This window comes from Anoplopoma fimbria, chromosome 3 (assembly GCF_027596085.1).
Source record: "Anoplopoma fimbria isolate UVic2021 breed Golden Eagle Sablefish chromosome 3, Afim_UVic_2022, whole genome shotgun sequence".
Lineage (NCBI taxonomy): Eukaryota > Metazoa > Chordata > Actinopteri > Perciformes > Anoplopomatidae > Anoplopoma > Anoplopoma fimbria.
Window position 1 is genome coordinate 9,424,439 of NC_072451.1, and position 21,145 is coordinate 9,445,583.

At 45.7% G+C, this 21,145-nt stretch overlaps 1 protein-coding gene across 1 annotated transcript in view; it reads left to right on the plus strand.

Annotated features, from left to right (window-relative positions):
• The window catches only part of frem1b (Fras1 related extracellular matrix 1b), a 49,211-nt gene that overhangs the window by 14,280 nt on the left and 13,786 nt on the right, over positions 1-21,145 (plus strand). The window contains 13 exon segments of the mRNA XM_054626102.1: positions 2,792-2,934; positions 3,061-3,257; positions 3,448-3,538; positions 4,625-4,792; positions 4,996-5,204; positions 12,487-12,580; positions 12,697-12,739; positions 12,742-12,948; positions 14,237-14,431; positions 17,780-17,968; positions 18,048-18,244; positions 18,370-18,595; positions 20,193-20,337. Of these exon segments, the coding sequence (XP_054482077.1) occupies positions 2,792-2,934; positions 3,061-3,257; positions 3,448-3,538; positions 4,625-4,792; positions 4,996-5,204; positions 12,487-12,580; positions 12,697-12,739; positions 12,742-12,948; positions 14,237-14,431; positions 17,780-17,968; positions 18,048-18,244; positions 18,370-18,595; positions 20,193-20,337 (2,104 nt within the window).

The following is a 21,145-nucleotide window of genomic DNA, read 5'->3' on the forward strand; positions in this document are numbered from 1 at the left end:
GAAAAAAAACACTAAAATCTCAACAAAAAGTGAAGCAAGAACATAAAATAGTGTAGAGGTTAAACTTTGCTATTCTGCACTAGATAAACTTAACTTCATGTTATCAATCCCTTTAATGAACGTATCTTACATGCATCTAACAGCAGAAGTGGTGAAAGGAAATCTAAACCACAGAGAGTCATTATTAATCCACGCCGTGTGAGTCTACCTACAGTACAGTTTATCAAATGACAAATACAAATCTATACAATTGTATTTGTTCTTAGAAAGGTCATAAAATCATTCAATTTAGCAATTAAATCATATATCCTCTAAATAATAAAGTCCATCAAAATGAAAGAAGTCTACTCGACTAGATAATAAATAGTAAGTAAGTAAGATTTTATTTATATAGCACATTTTAAAACAAAATATATGGATAAGTAATTCCAGATGTCTGGTTGATACCATTGATTTGGTTTTTGCGATGTTCCGGAGTTGGGAAAAAGCAGGTTTGCACAAGCTTGCTTATGTGACCCATGTCACAGTCTTAAGTCCCCTGATCGCCTCTGTTATAAATCACTCTCTCCAAACTGGTCACGTTCCCCCGTCTTAAAGAAAGCCATAATCAGACCACTGCTCTGAAAAAAACACACCCTTGACCCAAAAGTCCTATCACACTACAGGCCCATCTCCAATCTCCCCTTCATATCCAAAGTACTTGAGAAAGCAGTTGCCACCCACCTTCAAAACCACCTCAACCTAAACAACCTCTATGAAAAATTCCAGTCCGGTTTCCGCTCCGCCCACAGCACAGAAACAGCACTCGTAAGAGTTACAAACGACCTCCTGCGGTCATCCGACGCTGGCTCCCCCTCCCTCCTCATCCTTCTGGATCTCTCTGCTGCTTTTGACACAGTCGACCATGACATTCTTCTAAACCGCCTCCACCTCACCACTGGACTCACTGGCACTCCCCTCAGTTGGTTTCAGTCATACCTCAAAAACCGGATAGAATGCATCTCCCTGGGTCCCTCCAAATCGAACCCACACACAGTCACTTGCGGTGTCCCCCAGGGTTCAGTCCTTGGCCCCATCCTCTTTATCCTCTACCTCATCCCCTTGGTCAGGTCATCAGCCGCCACGGTTTTTCATTTCATTGCTATGCCGACGACACACAGCTCTATGTCAATGCCACAGCTGCCAGCCCACCTTCAACATCACCGTCATCCCCATCAAAACTCACCACGTGCCTGGAGGAGATAAAGGTATGGATGGAGCACAATTTCCTCCAACTCAACAGCTCCAAAACCGAAGCCATCCTGATCGGCACCTCTCACCAGACCAAATCATCATCCATAACCAGCATCAGCTTTTCTGGCTCAAATATCCCTCTCTCATCAACAGTAACAAATCTTGGTGTAAAAATGGACCCCCAGCTCACTTTTGAATCCCATATCAACCACCTCTGCAAGACCTCCTTCTATCACCTCCGCAACATTTCCAAACTCCGCCCCATTCTCTCCCTCTCAGACTCCGAAAAACTAGTTCATGCCTTTATCTCCTCCAGACTGGACTACTGTAACGCCCTACTCATCGGGATCCCTAGCAAGAGCCTGCAGAGGCTTCAATACGTACAAAACTCTGCAGCTAGGATCCTGATGAGAGTGCGCAAGCATGAGCACATTACCCCCATCCTCCACTCACTCCACTGGCTTCCGGTTTCCACCCGGATTGAGTACAAGGTTTCCGTCCTCACTCACCAATGCATCCATGGTCATGCCCCCCATACCTCAAAGAACTTCATACATAGCACAACACGCTCCCTCCGCTCCACTCACTCTAACCTCCTCCACATACCCAGAACCAAACTGAGGACCATGGGAGATAGGGCCTTCAGTGTTGCCGCCCACGCCTGTGGAATGCCCTCCCTGACACCTTGAGGGCACCACAATCCACTGATTGTTTTAAAAAAGGTCTTAAAACATTTCTTTTTAAAAAAACCTTTGGCTCCCACTCTTAGATGTTTTTAAAACCCCCTTTTTATTTTTATTTTTGCTTTTAACCTGTAGCCCTTTGAGATCTTCGGATGAAAAGGGCACTATAAATTAAATTTATTATTATTATTATTATTATGTGTGAATCAAAGCTCAGATTTTGGTCAAAGATTACACCCAGGTTTCTTAAGAATGGTTTTACATTGGAGGCTAGAGGGCCGATGCAGGGATTCATTTCAGAGACAAACTTATTAGGTGCAATGAGGAGAACCTCGGTTTTGTCTGAATTTAGCTGAAGGAAGTTAAGTGACATCCAGTCCCTTATAGCAGCCATACAGTTATGGAGGGTACCAATATTACTCCTATCATTTGGCTTGACTGAAAAATACAGCTGCTTGTCATCAGCATAGCAGTGGTGAGAGATGCAATTGAACTGGCTAACCAGGTTTCCTAGAGGTAACATATAAAGTGAGAAAAGGATGGGACCCAGGATAGAATCTTGCGGAACTCCACATTGTATAGAGGCTTATAGAGGTAATGCTTTTGGCTTTTTCTTTATCTCAATGGTATCTGAGATCTTTTCATTTTTTGAGGTCTAAAATATAAATTACAAAAAATGCAAAACATATAAAATATAACTCGACATTGATCCATTAGTCAGTAAAAAATGTCTCCATTTTCAGTTGAATTTTATTTTTATTTCCCTCTCACAGCCTTGTTTTTCTAAAGGGAGTGTAATCAGATTACCTTTTTGTCACTTGTCACCACTTGGCTTGGATGCAGGGTTGTAAATATTGCGTTTGCTGTCCATGCAGGAGATCCTGTGGACAGTTTCCTACAGAGAGATCTGATCCAGGGTCAGATCTACTACCAACACTCGGGAGAGGAGCAGTTCGAGGACTCCTTCGACTTCACGCTGTCTGACAGCCACCAGCCGCCCAACCTCTCCCAGACATATGTGAGTCACCATAGATTATATAAGGAGTAAAAGAAAGTACATCAACTTCAACCTTGAGGTACTTGTACTTCACTTGAGCATTTCTACAGTGGGGTACTAGTACTTTTCTCCTCCCCGTGGATCCAGACGGTGGTGGTCCACGTCTTCCCGGTGAAGGACCAGCTGCCGGTGGAGGTCTCCGGCAGCGTTCGCTCTCTGACGGTGAAGGAGACCGAGGTGGTCTACGTCACCCAGGCTCACCTCCACTTCACGGACAGAGAGCATCCTGACGCGGACCTGACCTATGTCATCACGCAGCCCTGCTTCAGCCCACTGCATCCTGGGTAAGGACAGCACAGGAAAGCCTATCTTAGCGCAAATACTGTTAACCTTGCTCCATCAAAAGCGTTAAAATAAAACTTCCAACACATCCGAATCGATCTGATTCACACATTTATTCTGGGCTTCGGAGAAGAAACACAAGTTGATCCTGAAATTGAAAGAAACCTCCTTTTTATACATTTATATTTTCAGGCTGATGGATGCAGGACGTCTGTTCTACACAGACAGCGCCAACAGCATGAAGAGAGACCACATGGTGCCGGTGTTAAAGTCCTTCACACAGGTTTGAAACACATAAACTTAATCCTGATATATACAAGCAACACGATTCCTACTTAAAGGAATACTTTGTGGGGGGACTGTGGCTCGGAAGGTGGAGCTGATCGTCCCAATTAAGAAGTTCGGCAGTCCCTGGCTCCTCCAGCCAATGTCAATATGTCCTTAGGCAAGACCTTTAACCAGATTGCTCCCGAGACTGTGCCATCAGTATATGAATGGGTGTGAATGGGAAGGACAAGTATTGTAAAGCTCTATTAATTACGTGCAGGCTGGTCTCATTCAGACTTATTTCGTTATATAACTACGAACAATACTGAGGCGCAGTTCTGTAAATGTACCACAATTTTTTTTCATATCTACATAATAATGAATAAGGACATATAGAGACCGTTGAAACATGCACAGGGTGGGCGGGCAGGAGGGGGGAATGGGTCCAACAAACAGCTATCTTCCACCCAGGAGCTGTTTATTTCCCGTGTGAAATAAGAAGTCAAAGTTGATTTATTTGTCACGTAACTTGCGTACTTAAGTAACGGCACTTGGGTAGTTATTTAAACCCAAACAAAGATCTTTTCAGAAACCTGAGTTTCCTGTGAAGACGGATGTTAATAAGACTGTTTGTATGTAACAGAAATTGACACGTGTTGCTGGCTTTGGTAGGGAAACACATGAAAAATGATGTTACTTTTATAGGATAACATACAAACTGTTGTATAAGGATACGTTGCTAAGTGTTACCTTGGGTTCTGGAAGAAAACGTAGTATTTCTGGCATGCCTCCATGCTGAACGGAGAATCAAAAAATGGAAGAAATCCTTCATGAATGAAAGTAAATGGAGACAAATAAATTTGATACATTTACTTAAACTCATCAAGGATTTACTCTGTTTTTGGATTCTCCATCCACCGTTGAGGCATGCAAGAAAAACTATGAAAATTCATGGTAACACACGATGAGTAATTGATATACCAATGGTGATTTTTGTGGACGAAGTATGTATTCAGGAGTTTCATGAAAATAATAATATATATCTGAATAAATGTGATATTGACAAGACGATAAGCCTACATTGTTTCCTGTGCTTTCCCAGCATGCAGTGCACCACATGAAAGTGGCCTTCATGCCCCCCGTGGAGGACATCGGTCCGGAGCCGCTGTTCGTCCAGTTCATCTTCTCCGTCAGCGACCACCACGGCGGCACCGTCTCCGGCCTCTTCTTCAACATCACCATCACCCCCGTAGACGACCAGGCGCCAGAGGTCAGAGGTCAAACATTGACCGGGTTGTTGGTTAGAGTGATGAGCGTTTTATGGGATTGAACAGTCTTAATTAGTTTTTTTTTTTTATGCCATGTGTAGATCTGTGACAGGAAGTTATGTAGTTTTATAATTATCCATTTTTAAGTTCACTCCACATTTTGACTATACAGCTCTGTTAGTTGATCCTCTGTGTGCTTCGTCAGGCCTTCACCAACCTGCTGCGGGTGGAGGAGGGCGGAGGGGCCTTCCTGACCGAGGAACACCTCCTGGTTCAGGACCGGGACAGCCGGGAGGAGGCTCTGAGGGCGGAGGTTCAGACGACGGCTCGCCACGGTCGGCTGGAGCTGCAGGGCCGAGCGCTGCTGCAGGGAGACGGATTCACCCTGCAGGACCTGAGAGGACTCCGAGTCAGGTCAGACACGGGGGCGTTGTACTTGTACTTGGTTTTAAAGTTAATCATCCGCTTAGGTTCGGTTTTAAATAAGGGTTGGGATATGGGGCATTCAAAGGATTTAAAAAAAGTTAATTTATCTAAAACGATAAGCAAAAGCTCGCCACTGGCTCGGTTCGCGTCTATGGAGGAGGCGATCCAGAGACACGGGACTCAGCTCGCCGCCACCACCGCCGAGGTTCACCAAACCTTAGTGAACCAGGGACAGGCTGTGACCGCCTTGACGCACCAGGTTCAACAACTTACGGTGGCCCTCACCCAGGTTCTCGCAGTGACACCGCCGCCATCTGCTCCGACTCACCCGGAGCTGTTACCAGCGTGTTCACTACTGGTCTCGGAGGTCCGAGTCAGCGAGCCGGAACGTTACGCTGGGGATGCTGAGGGCTGTAACCCTTTTCTGACGAACTGCTCCATTTTGTTCGCGTTACAGCCATACACATTCGCCACCGAGGAAGCAAGAGTGGCGTATTCCATTAATCACCTGACGGGGAGAGCCCGCCTGTGGGGAACGGCGGAGTGGGACCGCCGAACGCCCGCCTGCGCTTCCTTCCAGGCGTTCTCCTAGGAATTACGCAAGGTTTTCGGAGTGGTTTCCTTGGGACCAGACGCCACCGGTGGATTGTTGGGGCTCCAACAAGGTAATCAAACCGTCACGGATGATTTACGGACCAAGGCGCGGCTAAGCTCATGGAATATGGCCGCTCAATGCGATGCATACATGCTTGGCTTGGCAGACTACATCAAGGATGAACTCATCTCCTTCGAGCTGCCCACCTCTTTGGACGGACTGATCGAGGTGACCACTAGACTGGACCGTCGCATCCAGGCCAGGCGGCTGGTGAAGCGCCAGGGACGTTTCAGCCACGGCTCATTTTCCTACTCCACGCACACTACCTCTCCGAACCAACCATCGACCATTCCACCTCATCGGGAGACTGAGCCCATGCAGGTGGGACTGAGGAACGTGACCGCAGGGACAACCTATGTATGTACTGTGGTCAGGCTGGCCATTTTTGTTCCCAACTGCCCGGTAAAAGCCAGGGCTCACCAGTAACCAAGGAGGTACTGGTGAGCCGAGCCGTGTCACGACCCTCCTTCTGCCAGAGGCCCCTTTTTCATGCCAAGTTGCTTCTACCCGGGGGGCCCGAGACTATCTCCACCTTCCTGGACTCTGGAGCGGATGCGTCCATCATGGACGAGGGACTCGCTCTGCAGCTGGGAATCGACCAGGTTCCTCTTCTTCGTCCTGTTCCAGCCATCGCCCTCGACGGTCATCTCCTGGGGACCGTCACCCACCAAACCGTCCCAGTCAATCACCACGAAACCATCACCTTCCACATCCTGCAATCACCCCGTATTCCCCTCATCCTGGGGTATCCATGGTTACGACGCCACAACCCCCATATCGACTGGGCTACGGGGGCTTTCCGAGGCTGGAGTCCTTCCTGTCACCTCGTTTGCCTGAAACAAGCCGCCGCACCTCAGGTTCCTGCTCCAGTCAACTCCACACCTGAGCTCACGGGGGTTCCAGTCGAGTACCACGACTTCAAGGAGGCATTCAACAAGACCAAGGCCTTGTCTCTGCCTCCTCACCGTCCATATGACTGCGCCATCGACCTCCGTCCGGGTACTTTTCCTCCCAAGGGTCGTCTATTCTCCCTGTCCGCGCCTGAAAGGGAGGCGATGGATAAATATATTAACGACTGCCTCGCTGCTGGACTCATACGCCCCTCGTCATCTCCTGCAGGAGCAGGGTTTTTCTTCGTGGGAAAGAAGGACAAGACCCTCCGACCCTGCATAGACTACCGGGGCTTGAATGAGATCACCGTCAAGAATCGCTACCCACTACCGCTCATCACTACTGCCTTCGAGCTACTCCAGGGAGCCACCATATTTTCTAAACTTGACCTCCGCAACGCCTATCACCTGGTCCAAATCCGAGAGGGAGATGAGTGGAAGACAGCATTCAACACACCGAAGGGGCATTACGAATATCTGGTGATGCCCTTCAGCTTGACTAATGCTCCCGCAGTCTTCCAGACCCTGGTTAATGACGTTCTCCGGGACATGTTGGACCGACATGTGTTTGTTTATCTAGACGACATCCTCATCTTCTCTAAAACCAAGGAGGAGCATATTCACCACATCCAGTCAGTCCTGCAATGCCTCCTGGAGAACTCCCTATACGTTAAGGCTGAAAAGTGTGAGTTCCACGTACCACCGTCCCTTTCCTAGGTTACATTGTGTCCGGCGGTAACATCGAGATGGATCCCGCAAAGGTGGCCGCTGTCACGTCCTGGTCTGCTCCTGAAACCCGCAAACAACTTCAACGCTTCCTGGGGTTTGCAAATTTCTACAGGAGATTTGTCCGGAACTACAGCACGGTCGCCTCTCCTCTCACCGCCCTCACATCCTCCAAGATCCCTTTTCTCTGGACTTCTGCGGCCGAAGAAGCTTTCCATACCCTCAAGACCAGGTTCACCTCGGCACCCATCCTCCAAGTCCCTGACCCTGACCGACAGTTCGTGGTGGAGGTGGATGCCTCCGACGTAGGAGTTGGGGGCGTTCTGTCCCAGCGTTCGGCCACCTACCAGAAGCTGCATCCCTGCGCTTTTTTTCCCCCCGTCGGCTTTCCCCCGCCGAGAGAAACTACGACATTGGGAACCCAGAATTACTAGCGGTGAAGTTAGCCCTGGAGGAGTGGCGCCACTGGCTAGAGGGGACCAAACTTCCATTCTTGGTGTGGACGGACCATAAGAACCTGGAATACATCCGCACCGCCAAAAGACTGAACTCCCGACAGGCCCGGTGGTCCCTCTTTTTCACGAGGTTCCACTTCATATCGCCCCGTTTTTTTTCAATTCAATTCAGTTTATTTTGTATAGCCCAGAATCACAAATTACAAATTTGCCTCAGAGGGCTTTACAATCTGTGCACATGCGACATCCTCTGTCCTTCCCTCACATCGGCACAGGAAAAACTCTCCTAAAAAAACCCTTTAACAGGGAGAAAAAAGGAAGAAACCTATGGGAGAACGACAGAGGAGGGATCCTTCTCCCAGGATGGACAGAATGCAATAGATGTCATGTGTACAGAATGAACAGCATAACAGAGATACAACACATTCAATGTATATGACATAAATGATTCATATAATAAGACTACTTATAATAACAGCAGCAATTATTACAGTAGAATTATAATTATGAAAATAGGGATAGTAATGTGATTAATAATAATAATCGGTTCTCGCAACATCAAGCCCGATGCCCTCTCCCGCCAGTTTCAGGAGGTGGAGGAGCCGATTCCGGGTCCTATCTCCATTCTTCCGGACTCCTGCCAAGTTGCGGTCCTCAACTGGGAGGTCGAGGAGTCAGTGAGGGCCGCGACGGAGGGTCAACCCGGTCCTAGCGCCTGCCCTTCCAACCACCTGTTCGTCCCGACGTTCTCCAGTGGGCTCACTCCTCCAAACTTGCCTGCCATCTGGGCATCCAGCGAACCCAGGACGTCCTGCGACAGCGCTTCTGGTGGTCCTCACTTCCCGAGGACACCAGGGAGTTTGTCAACGCCTGCCCGACCTGCAACCAACACAAGCCCTCTCACCAGGCTCCCGCAGGTCTCCTGCTTCCTCTTCCAGTACCCCATCGTCCATGGTCACACATCTCCCTGGACTTCGTCACCGGGTTGCCCACGTCCGAAGGCAACACCGCCATCCTGACGGTGGTCGATCGGTTCAGTAAAGTGGCCCACTTCATCCCTCTGCCAAAACTCCCCTCTGCTAAAGAGACCGCCAAACTCATCTCCCTCCATGTCTTCCGCCTACATGGGATCCCGGTCGACATCGTCTCTGACCGGGGTCCCCAGTTCACCTCAATATTCTGGAGGGAGTTCTGTACGTTGCTGGGAGCCACCGTAAGCCTGTCCTCTGGGTTCCACCCACAGTCCAATGGTCAGACTGAGCGGAAGAACCAGGAAATGGAGACCGCACTACGATGCTTGGTTTCCCGGAATCCTACTTCCTGGTCCCAACAGCTGTTGTGGGTGGAGTACCCTGACCAGTTCCGCCACCGGCCTGTCCCCCTTCCAGTGCGCGTACGGCTTCCAACCTCCTTTGTTCCCCGCACTGGAGAAGGAGGTTTCCTGCCCTTCGGTCCAGACCTTCATCCGCCGTTGCCAACAGACCTGGACGAGAGCCAGAACAGCCCTGCTTCGGTCCGCCAACCGCTACTCGAAGGCGGCCAACCGACACCGCACTCCAGCCCCCATCTATCAAGTGGGGGATAAGGTGTGGCTGTCGACCCGGGACCTACCCCTTCGGGTAGAATCAAAGAAGCTGGGTCCTAAGTTCATTGGTCCGTTCGAGGTCGAAAGGGTCATCAACCCGGCAGCAATAAGACTCAAGCTTCCCAGGTCCATGCGCATCCATCCCACGTTCCATGTCTCCAAGGTGAAACCAGTCCGGGAGAGCCCCTTGATGCCAGCTGCTCCTCCTCCGCCTCCTCGTCTCATCGAAGGAGGACCTGTCTACACCATCCATCGCCTTCTTCGCTCTCGCTGCTGGGGTCGGGGCATTCAATACCTGGTGGACTGGGAAGGATACGGTCCTGAGGAGAGGTCATGGGTCCCTGCTCGTCACATTTATGACCATCGATGCATCGCAGACTTCCATCGACAGCACCCGGACCAGCCCTCCAGGACAAAGACCCCGGCCAGAAACATCCAGGAGGCCCCCCGAGTCAGAAAGTGAGGCTTCGTTGTCCGGGGCCGAGGAACCCTTCCTCCAGACCCTCTCCACCCACCCGACTGAAGATCCGGACTCTGCGGCCTCGGAGTCTCACACACACTCACTGCCAGATCGTTCTCCGCATTATGCCAGACCTTCCAGCGTTATTCCCCGGATTGATTTCCCGTTGCCGACACCGCTTGTTTGGACTTCTCCGCCTTGCCTCTGCCCCGGTAACTGACTCAGCCTTCCGTCCCAGACCACGGTATTCCTACCTTGCCTCTGCCCCGTTAACTGACTCAGCCTTCCGTCCCAGACCACGGTATTCCTACCTTGCCTCTGCCCCGGTTAACCGACTCAGCCTTCTGTCCCGACCACGAGATTAGCCTTCGCTCCTCTTGGTTTTTGTCTGCCTGCTCCGCTGACGGATCAGCGCTCTCTAGAGTGGAATATCCCCTGTGAGTTATCTCCTGCCTGTCTACCTGCTGTTTGTACTGCTTTGAATAAAGCTCCTGAACATTACCCTGTCTCCTGGTCGTTGGGTCCACACACCACCCGTTACACTTGGGATACAAACTGAATCCTCATCTGTGTTTACCTAATTTCAGTATAATTTCCATTTCCACAGCACTAATAGCAGAAGGATATTTAGCTACCATGAATGAAAGTCAACACATCCCTCAGAATCGTCACATTAGAAGCATTGTAGCCTTCCATTTTATATGAAGGCTTTTAATGTGAAAAAAACCCACTAGGAAGGTTAGACTTTTGCTGATGGCAGTTTAACATCGATCAAGAGAACAGTAAAGAAAAAAAACATTAATAATGGAATTAATAAGAATTTTATAAACATTTGTTTCAAGCTATTTTTTTGTATACTGGTTTTCATATGATAATTTAGATAATATATAATATTATAATTATATACTGGAGGTGTGGTGTACTATAATAAAAACACTGTTGTCTGACGTAATCTTGGTTTTTATAGAATCGTTGTATCAACGCTGTTTCTATGATCACAGGGTTATGGATCTAGTTAAGAAATATGATCAAGTTGCATCATGGAAAATGTAGGATCCAGTGTTTTTGGAGCTTGCGAATGAATGTCAGGAAATCTCCACCTCTGCTGCAATTACAATATTTTAAAAGTCTCTTTCTCATGAAGATTAAAATCACTTGAGTTTTTCTCTGAGGTCAAGGTGAGGTGCTTGGCAATATATTAATATATAATATAATTTTGTAAAATATGATTTCTGCCAAAATGTCCATTGCTCTTTAGAGCTGTTGAAAAAGTAGACAGTGTCTTTGGTTTTCAATGGCAGAGCAAATGTAATTTAACTAGTGATTTAACACAAACAAATCCAAACAAACTGATTTTTTGTAACTTCTTTCATTTAAATATACAGTGATGTTAAACAAAACGGATATCCCTGTCCCGATGGGTTTCAGGATCACCACCTGCAGTTACACTGAGACCAAACATGATCAAAGCTGTGTGAATATCACAGAGAACCAACACGCTCATTAGATGGTTCTATGATTAAGTTCCATGATTACACGCTGCAGGCCCACATGCACTGACTCCTCTGTAAACTGTTAGTCAGCTCTTTTTTCTGACTGTGCCCTCACTGAAGCCCACAGTAACATCAACTAAAACCTCAGGAGGAAATGACACATTCAGTCAGCTCTCTGTTTTTGTGGGTATGTGGGTATTTGAATGCAGGTGTATCACAGTTATCGGTCCATGTATGAGGTAATCCTGTACCCACAAATATTTTGAAACATTTGGTCAAACAAGCTAAAAAACGTGTTTCAATTTTGAAAATTCTTTTTGACGCTCACTGAAAAACAAAGTATTCTTTTGTTCCAGCAGTGGTCCGATTTTTTTAATGAAACTTTTAGATGTGGTTTTTAGATGTAGCATCTTTCTGCTGTTAATCATGTCTCAAATTTGACCTTTTTTTTTTTTTTTTTTTTTTTTTATTCGCTGTACTGTTTTTGCTGTTTGTTGTGTGCTGTGAAAACTACCTCTATTGTTGGTTGTCTGTATGAGTTGATTTGGAGGCAAATGAGTTTCCCCACTGAGGATAAATGGAGCTTTCTAACCTAACCTGACGAAAAGAGGTGATCTCTGTCCGGGTCAAACTGAACTATGGTTCCGTTGGTTTCTTGTGTGACATGTTTTTTTTTTGGATGGTTTGGACCAGTTACAGGATGTTCTGTCCTCAAAACCAGAGATAGGAGAAACAAGGCGACACATCAAAATAAACTCTGAGAGAGAGGAGGAGACCAAATTATATTTGGTCTTATGACTTTATATAGACAGTTGGAAAACATTCTGATACTTTTCAATAATCTCCAAGAGGATGAGAGAGAGGGAGAGGATTACTAGAGGATATGAGAACCTTTCTAAAAATGTGAAATAATGCTCTATAGAGAAGAACATTTGTAATACCAGAACCACATTTTGTAATTTAAGATGTACTGACAGATGGAGTGCGATGGGTCTTGTGGTTTCAGGTACATCCATGATGACTCTGAGACCACCGAGGATGAAGTCCATCTGAAGGTGACGGACGGTTTGAACTCAGTAGACGTCGTCCTGCCGATACAGGTGAGTTTCCTGTACATATTACATCATCATTAAAGAGAGATAAAGAGTGATATTCTGTCTTCCACTACATCACCACAGAGATGTATGGTCTGTGATGCTTCTCCTGATGTCCTCAGGTCCTGCCGATGAACGACGAACCTCCCCAGCTGGGTGGAGGGCTGCGGGGGAGCTGAGCTGCGAGGAGGCGGGGCGGGTCCAGGTAACGGTGGACTACCTGTCGGCTACAGACCGGGACAGCGATGACTCCAGACTGACCTACATGCTGGCCCGGAGCCCAGGCAGAGGGGAGCTACAGAGAGCCGGATTGACCGTGGACAAGTTCTCCCAGCAGGACCTGCTGCAGGGACACATCTACTATGTCCACACAGGTGAGAGAGCATTATGGAAGACAACGCTGTGTTCGTGGCACGTGGAAAGAAAATGTGTGCTTATCTCTTTCACTTATCTGAGGGGCAGGGACGAAAACAAGTGTGTAGGGAAGCCTATATGGCACTGCATTACATTTTCTCCATATCAGGGCACTTCTAAAGCGCACACAATGGCTTTTTTACTCTTTTGGAAAAGCACCCGAAAGGACACTTCTTCATGTTTTCTCTCCTAGAAGAGCTCCGGATTGGGCACTTTATCATTTATTTCCAGTGGAAGGGCACCCTAGAGGGCACTTAATGGCGTTTTCTCCAGAAGGAAGCACTTTCTCATAATTAATCTACCATATGGGAATCCATAGAAGAACTTGGGGAAGATGGCGGCGCAAAGGAGGCGATGCCCCCAACTTAACCCTTACTTTTTACTACTTTACGTACAGTTAGCTAGTTTAGTCCAATAGTTCCCAGTATGGCGTTTTGGCCCCTCCAAATGGTCACCAGATAAATCAGAGGGGTCAAAAGATGGATTTTTCAAGACATTATTTGACCTGTTTGATCGTTGAGCAATATTACATTTCCATTTGAAAAGTTAAGATTGGAATTTTTTTTGGGTGGAACTGCTACCAACTCAGAGACATCTGAAATCTGAGAATAAGACACCCACACAAGGCCTCATTTACAATCACTACACGTTACATTTTCAATAAATCAAAACTGAAGAAATCAGCGATGAATATCATAATTACTTTATTAAAAAGTTATGCTGTAGTTAAAATGACATGATGCTCATGGTTGTTATAGCTGCACAACAATTGTACCATACAACTGATTCTAATTTTACTTCTATGTTCCCTTTTGACCTTTTGACCTATCAGCCTGACTTTGCTGTTCACTGATCGCTGTATCAGAGCTGTTTTGATGGCTGCCATTGAAATAATTTTGTGCTACTTCACATTAAAAGCTTATGCTCGGCCATACAGGTATGTATTATTGTGAAGCAGCTTTAGGAAATTAAATGTATTGACCACAAAGATAGCAGAGCTTGGTAGCGGTCCAATTCCTTAATAAAAGAAAGGTTCTTCACAACAAGATATGGAAATATGTGGTCAGCTGACATTACAGGGAGTTAAAGTAGAAACAGAGACAGTCACAGTGAGCTGATAGGAGGTAAAGAGCTGCTGTTTGTGAGAACAAAATGAATCGTGTCCTTTTGTATGTCGTCCAGAAGCTCTTCTTCAGACTCATTGTTCTCACAGCATTCAGAAATGAAGCTCTTTGCTTTCTGTTTCAGGAGGAGAGATTGGACCTGAGCCGGTGTTTGACACCGTCACCCTCATCATCTCTGACGGCGAGGCTGGTGGGACGGACGGTTGTTGCCACGGAGACGCCCCGCCCCCTCCCGTGCCTCTCCACGGCACGCTTCCTGTGTACGACCTCAACATCACCGTTCTCCCTGTCAACAACAAAGTACCCACCGTCACTCTGGGTAAGACCTCTGTCATGACACACCTGACAGGTGGAACATGTGAGGAACAGTTTTCCTCCAGGGTTTCTTTTAAAAATCACAGAATTTAGTTTCTTCAAAAAAATATCCGCGCTTGGCTGCTGTAGAATAAAGTATTCAGATATTTTACTTAAGTAAGGGAATAATACCACACTGTAAAATTACTGTTAGTGAGTAAAAGTCCTGCATTGAAAATGTTATTTGAGAAAAAGTATGAAAGCATAATCAGGAAATTGTAGTTTTAGTATTAAGTAAAAAATGTCCCCTGTGACTGTTATACAATTATATATTCTATCATTAGCTTATTATAACTCATGCATTAATGAAAAAGCAGGATTTTACTGTTTATTGTAAAACAGTAATCGATATAATAATGATGAATAATTGTGAGAAACGGGTATTTAAATGATTCTTGAAATTAGAACACCATAAAAAGTATTGTATTTAACTTGATAAACCTGCAGAAAAGGTTATTATTTATGTTGGTTATAATAACACATGCATGTTCAGCACTAACTAAAACCTGAGAAGTGATAAACAGGACATTTTCCAGCTCAGCTTCAGTGTAAATGGAGCCATGTTTCAAAGAAAATGTCTCAATGAGAGACTGAGAGATAAATACACTGGTTGTCGTGTGTGTGTGTGTGTGTGTGTGTGTGTGTGTGTGTGTGTGTGTGTGTGTGTGTGTGTGTGTGTGCTCACTGCTGACAATCCTCTTAATGCTGTGGAGCAGCTCTGACCCTGACAACACGGCGTCACCTATCAGTCCAACACACACTGTGTTCTGGGAGGGGTGTGGGGTGTGTGTGTGTGTGTGTGTGTGTGTGTGGGGGGGGGATACACTTTATGTACACACACACACACACACTCTCTCCTGGGGAGGGTGATAGTTCTCGCCGGAGTCGGAGCCAAGAAAAGGGATTGGAGGAGCTCTGTGGTTATCAATGGAGACCAGTGACCACTGGGATTCACACTGGGATGACTGGGAAATGGTTTGTGTATGTGTGTGTGTGTGTGTGTATGTTTGTGTGTGTGTGAGAGACATTCCAACAGCATGTTCACACTGCAAAAACAAATCTTTATTTGTTTGTGACTCAGTTCTTGAAATCTCTTTTTCCTTCAAATGGAAAAATCTGTGAAATGAATTCACTTGTTTCGATACCAGACAGCTTGATGGAGGAATATAGTCAGACTGAAGTACATGTTCTTGATTCCTTTATTATTGTCTTATTTTGAAGGTCTTGCGACGCAGTTCTTAACATCCATCTTTGAGCTATTGTGTCTGATTCAGAATTCAAGGCTTTAAAAAAATGATGACGCAAAAATGGCGAGGTGGATGGTTAGTTGTGTAAAGTGTTTGACACCAGAGACATCATCTGTTAACATCTTGTCTCAAACCAACAGACAACACTTTTTTATCTTTCAATCAGCACGTGCCACATAACCGCAACTTCCTCGAGTTTGATTCCAGTCTTGAGACCTTTGGTTGCATGTCACACCCATCTCTCTCTGTACTATAAAATAAAGGTAAAAACATAATTAAACATATGCAACACATCTCACATTTAGTGATTCTAGCAGTGTGTCCTCCTTATTCTGACCTCCTTCGAGACCCTGAAGCTCATTTCCAGAAACTTGGGGTTATTTCTCATTTTATAATTCACGATTATATTTAATATGAATTCAACCTTTTCAAGGTAAATCTCAGAGCCGAATAGTTTCTGTTGTGTTTCTTGCAGTGTGGTGTTGTTTAGCTGAGTCCAAAGTCTCATTGTTTGCACATTGCATTATGGGTGATTCATGGCATGTGTGCGTCTTGTTTTCGGCGTTAACGAGGTTGGCGCTGACTTGATTTAAGTGAAATCTGCCTATTGTCTGCTGGTATTACATGTACACACACACGCAAATGGGTGAGATTATCACTCCTGGGTGTGTGTGTGTTTGTGTGTGTGTTCCCCAGGAGACAGTGGACAATGAGCGTCTTTTCAAAACAAAAGCAGAAACAGGCGCATCCCCACGGTCACAATAGGAGTCGTGTACTAGCCGCTTCGCTAGCCGGATTACCGCGGCGCTACCAGCGGCAGGATAACTCTCTAATCCTGCCAGCATATCTCAACATTCATTCAACACCAGCACCACCAGGCAGTGCAGGGTTGGTTGGGGGTGGGGAGGGGGTTAGGGTTGTGCATGTGGTGTTTCTTGATCAAATTAATTAGCAGTGAATAAAGACGCAGCGTAAGAGCATTAGCGCGGCGGAATCCAGCCCTAGCTTGTTTTCTTAGTTTAGTTTATCAGCGAGATCCAGGACTGTCCATCGTTAATGCTCACACACATTCACACAATGTATAAATGCATACATATATATACAGCATAATTAACACATGCACATGGAATGATTGGTAGTATGGATCCAGGTCCAGAGGGGATTGTGTTTTGTTAATTAACAGCAGTGTGAAGGAAGATGGGTGAGCTGTGGATTCATAAGCAGCTGACAATGGTTTGGATGGATGGATGGATGGAAAGACAGACGGATGGATGGATGGACAGATGGATGAACGGAGGGATGGATAGATGGACGAACAGATGGATAGATGAACTGATGGACGGATAGATTATCTGATGGAGTGATAGATGAACTGATGGATAGATGATGGATGACGGATGATGAATGGATGAATGGAGGATGGATGATATATAATTGATGGATGATGCACGGATGGATTTACCGACGGATGAACTGATGGAATAGATGTATAGATGGAAGGATGGACAGACTGATAGATGGACTTATGTCCGAATGGAGGGACTGATGGATGGTTGGATGGTTGGATGGTTGGACAGATGGACGGACATCCAGTGGGAATGACAGCTTTCTGACATGTGCAAACTACCAAGTGGAAGTACTGGGAGTTTTCCTGGTGGGCTGCTACACAGATCAGTGTGATACAGGTGATCGGTTCAGTTGAGGGGGCCCTATGTGGTTTAAATGTGAGGTCCACCTCCCCACGGTTCCCAGGTCCGGTTACCTGGTTCAGTAACATTAAGCCATTTCTTCCTCTCCAGGCTGCATGAGAGCAAACATACCTGGGTGTGTCATTCTTTAACAGTACAGATTGGGGTTATAAGATATGAGGCAGTGTCACGTTATGCAAACAACAACGTAGAAGAAATCCGGGAATGGAATCTATTTCACCCTAGTGACAGTGGAGACCAACTGCTACATCTGTGAAAAAAAAAAAGTGAAATAATTTGAAATAAACAGACGGGACACTGACAATGTTGCTGACTCGTTTTACATGAATAACACGCTGTTGTTATGTGTTGATTAAGGTGATTCCATGTTGGTGGTGGATGAGGGCTCCTCCGTCTGTCTGTGTGGGGGGGTCCTCGGGGCCTCAGACCCTGACAGCCCCCCCGACCGGCTGACCTTTCACCTGGAGACTCCTCCTCTGCACGGCTTCCTGGAGAACACGCTGCCGACGCCCGGATCCGAGAAGAGCAACGCAGGAGTGCGAGTCGGTCAGTGTGTGTGTGTTTGTGTGCGTGTTTGTGTTTGGCACACACCTGACCTGACTCTAGCGTAACTCTCCTTTCCCAGAATCCTTCAGTCTCGTCCACCTGACCTCCGGTTTCATCAACTACGTCCAATCAGAGAGCAAAGGGGTGGAGCCGACCGTTGACCAGTTGTCCATTAGCGTGAGCGACGGGCTGCACCGCTCTGCCCCCGTCCCCTTCTACATCATCATCAATCCAACCAATGACGAGGTGCCTTCGCTGCTGCTCGCCAACTTCACTGTATGTCCAAGACAAATTTATTTTTTACCAAAAACGAACAATGATAAACATTTTTCTTCCATCCATTATCCTCATGGGGGCGCTAGCATAGGTGGAGAGTAATTCCCCTTCTCCGCCTCCCACAGGTGAAGGAGGGCGGGATGAGGGAGCTGACTCCGTCCATACTGAACGGCTTCGACCTGGACGCCCCCCTGGACGTCCTGACCTTCATATTGCTGCAGCCGCCGGCTCACGGCAGCCTGATCAACGGCATCTACGGCACAGAGACCAGCCGCTACAAGGAGATGGGGGCCGACCTCCTCCAGAGGAGCCTCCCCGTCACCTCCTTCACCCTGCAGGAGCTCCGACAAGGTAAGAGGGACGCCTAGGAGGTCGCTGCGTCAAATAGATGTACCGACAAATAGCATAAATTCTGTAAGTAAGTACTGTACTATTAAAGTAGAGCATACCGTTTTAGTTGTTTGCATGATTTTCTTGCCCCTTAGTTGCCCCTACACTTATCACTTTCATAATTAAACTTTTCTAAAATCCTGTTTCAATGTTTATTTCATTGTCAAAAGTAATCCAGTTGTTGTAGATTTTTGCTTACAGTGCAAATAAAAAGCTGCTAGAATCTAACCAACATGACTTCTCATGGTGCAGATTCACCAAAACGTTCTGGCTGCACTAGCTTAAAAATGTTGTTAGCATCACCATTAGCATGTTGGGAACTGTAGTGCTAGAACTCAGTTCATGTTTATCCCACGTACGAGACATAAATCCATGAATATAAGCTTTTCAGCCAATGGTCCACCACATTAGTCCAGACTGAAATATCACAACAGCTATTGGATGGATGTTCATGAACTTGACATTCATAGAGGATGAATCTGTCTGGCTTTGGTGATTCTCTGAATCTTCACATAATGCTACCAGCCGGTCCAAGTTTAAGTGTGTCCAATGTTTCTGTTTATCTGTCATCAGTTCTGTTTGTGTTGTGTTTTACACTGTCACTACATTACACTATTATTCATCCTCTGGAAACCATGAATCTGTACAATATCGCATCACAATCCATTAAATATCTGTTGAGTGATTTCAGTCTGGAGCAAAGTGGCCAGACTGCTATCGTAGCTAAGAACAGTGTCAGAGCACGAATAATGCTGCCGTTCTGACAAATGATAACTTTCTGTATTGCCCAATTTATTTATGCAATGTTGTGATGGCAAATAAAGTCAGTGAAAACTGAGCCAAAAATGGGTGGGAGAGGAGGAAAATGATACATGTTCTTGTACATTAGTTGGCTACTTATCTCTACTTTCTACAAAAAATAAGCAGTAAATAGTCGCCCAAACCGCGATACAATCCCGCGTCCTGCAGCTGTTATATATACTATATTTATATATATGTAGAGCTGCTTACCTGCCTGTTCATCACACCAATTATCATTGGACCAACAGTGTAAATATTGCATTCTGTCTGTCTTGTTGTTTGGTTTGGGAGGACGTCCTCATTTTACGTGTATTTGGCCAATAAAAGATTAGCATGAAAACAAAAAAAGCACTTTAAATTGATAGACGAGGTCCCGCCCTCAGGGAGGACAGCATCAGACCTCCTCTGCCACCACTCCCTCACCTGTCCTGCAGGTGTCACTGTTGAGGCAAATTAAATCATAATTTGGTTGGATTTTTTTCAAAGTAAAAAACATTATAATATTATGAAATATAAACGATACTGAGATTTGTAAATGGTTTATTTCAACCACTTACTGTTGTTCATATTTTGATCTTCCTCTAGAGGCGGAGCTCATCCTCTGTACTAGTATGCGAGTGTATACATAGGTGTAAGTGTGTTTGCACATACAGTTTGTATGCAGATGTTTCTGTGCGTTATCTCTTTAACATTTCTGCGCAAAAATACATTTCTTTATCCCTCCCTCCCCTTCCCCCTCCTCCTCCTCCCTCTGCAGGCATGAGGATCGTGTACATGCACGATGACACGGAAACCCTGGAGGACGCCGTGGCTCTGCGGCTGACAGATGGCGTCCACACAGTCCAGGGGACGGCTCGGGTCACCGTGCTGCCGGTCAACGACGAGAAACCACGACTGCTCAAGTACACGCCAACACGAGCGCACGCACGCACACACACACACACAAACACAAACACGAACGCACGCACACACACAGATGTGAGCCGATATGAGGATTTAGTGCTTAATGCTTGTTAATATGATATTACCAGAAATAAGTGACTGTGAGAGGCTTTAGGTCAAGGTCGCCAGACAGACGCAGAAGTTTTTGCTTTGCGCATATGAGTAGCTTCTATTTTTATAATATATATATATATATATATATATATATATATATATATATATATATATATTTTTTATATATATATATATATATATATTTTTATATATATATATATATATATTATATCATCATTCATTTATAAGTACCTCATACAACTCCAATTCGAAAGACCTAAACCATCCATTTTAATGTCTTTATATCATGCTGGGTAGTTAAATCTATAATAACACATCATCATTTGTTATATCATTTATAATTACTATTAATCAGAATGGGGAAAGTACTTAAAACTGTCAAATAATTGTAGTGGAGTAAAGAGTACTATATTTCCCTCTGAGATATAATGGAGTAGAAGTATAACATTGCGTAAAATGGAAATATTTAAAAGTATAATGTACTTAAAGCGCTTTTTTTTCTTTGGTTGCCTTAACACACAGACCGTAGTTTATTTTGACTCAATCACACACCGTTCTGCTGCCACAAACACTCACTATAGAGCACCAAAAGTGGATTTATCCGCCGCTGAAAATAGTCCCCAACATGACTGAAATGAAATGAAGCTATATATTTAATTTTTTTCAAAGATTATTTTTAAGAAGTCGACAGTA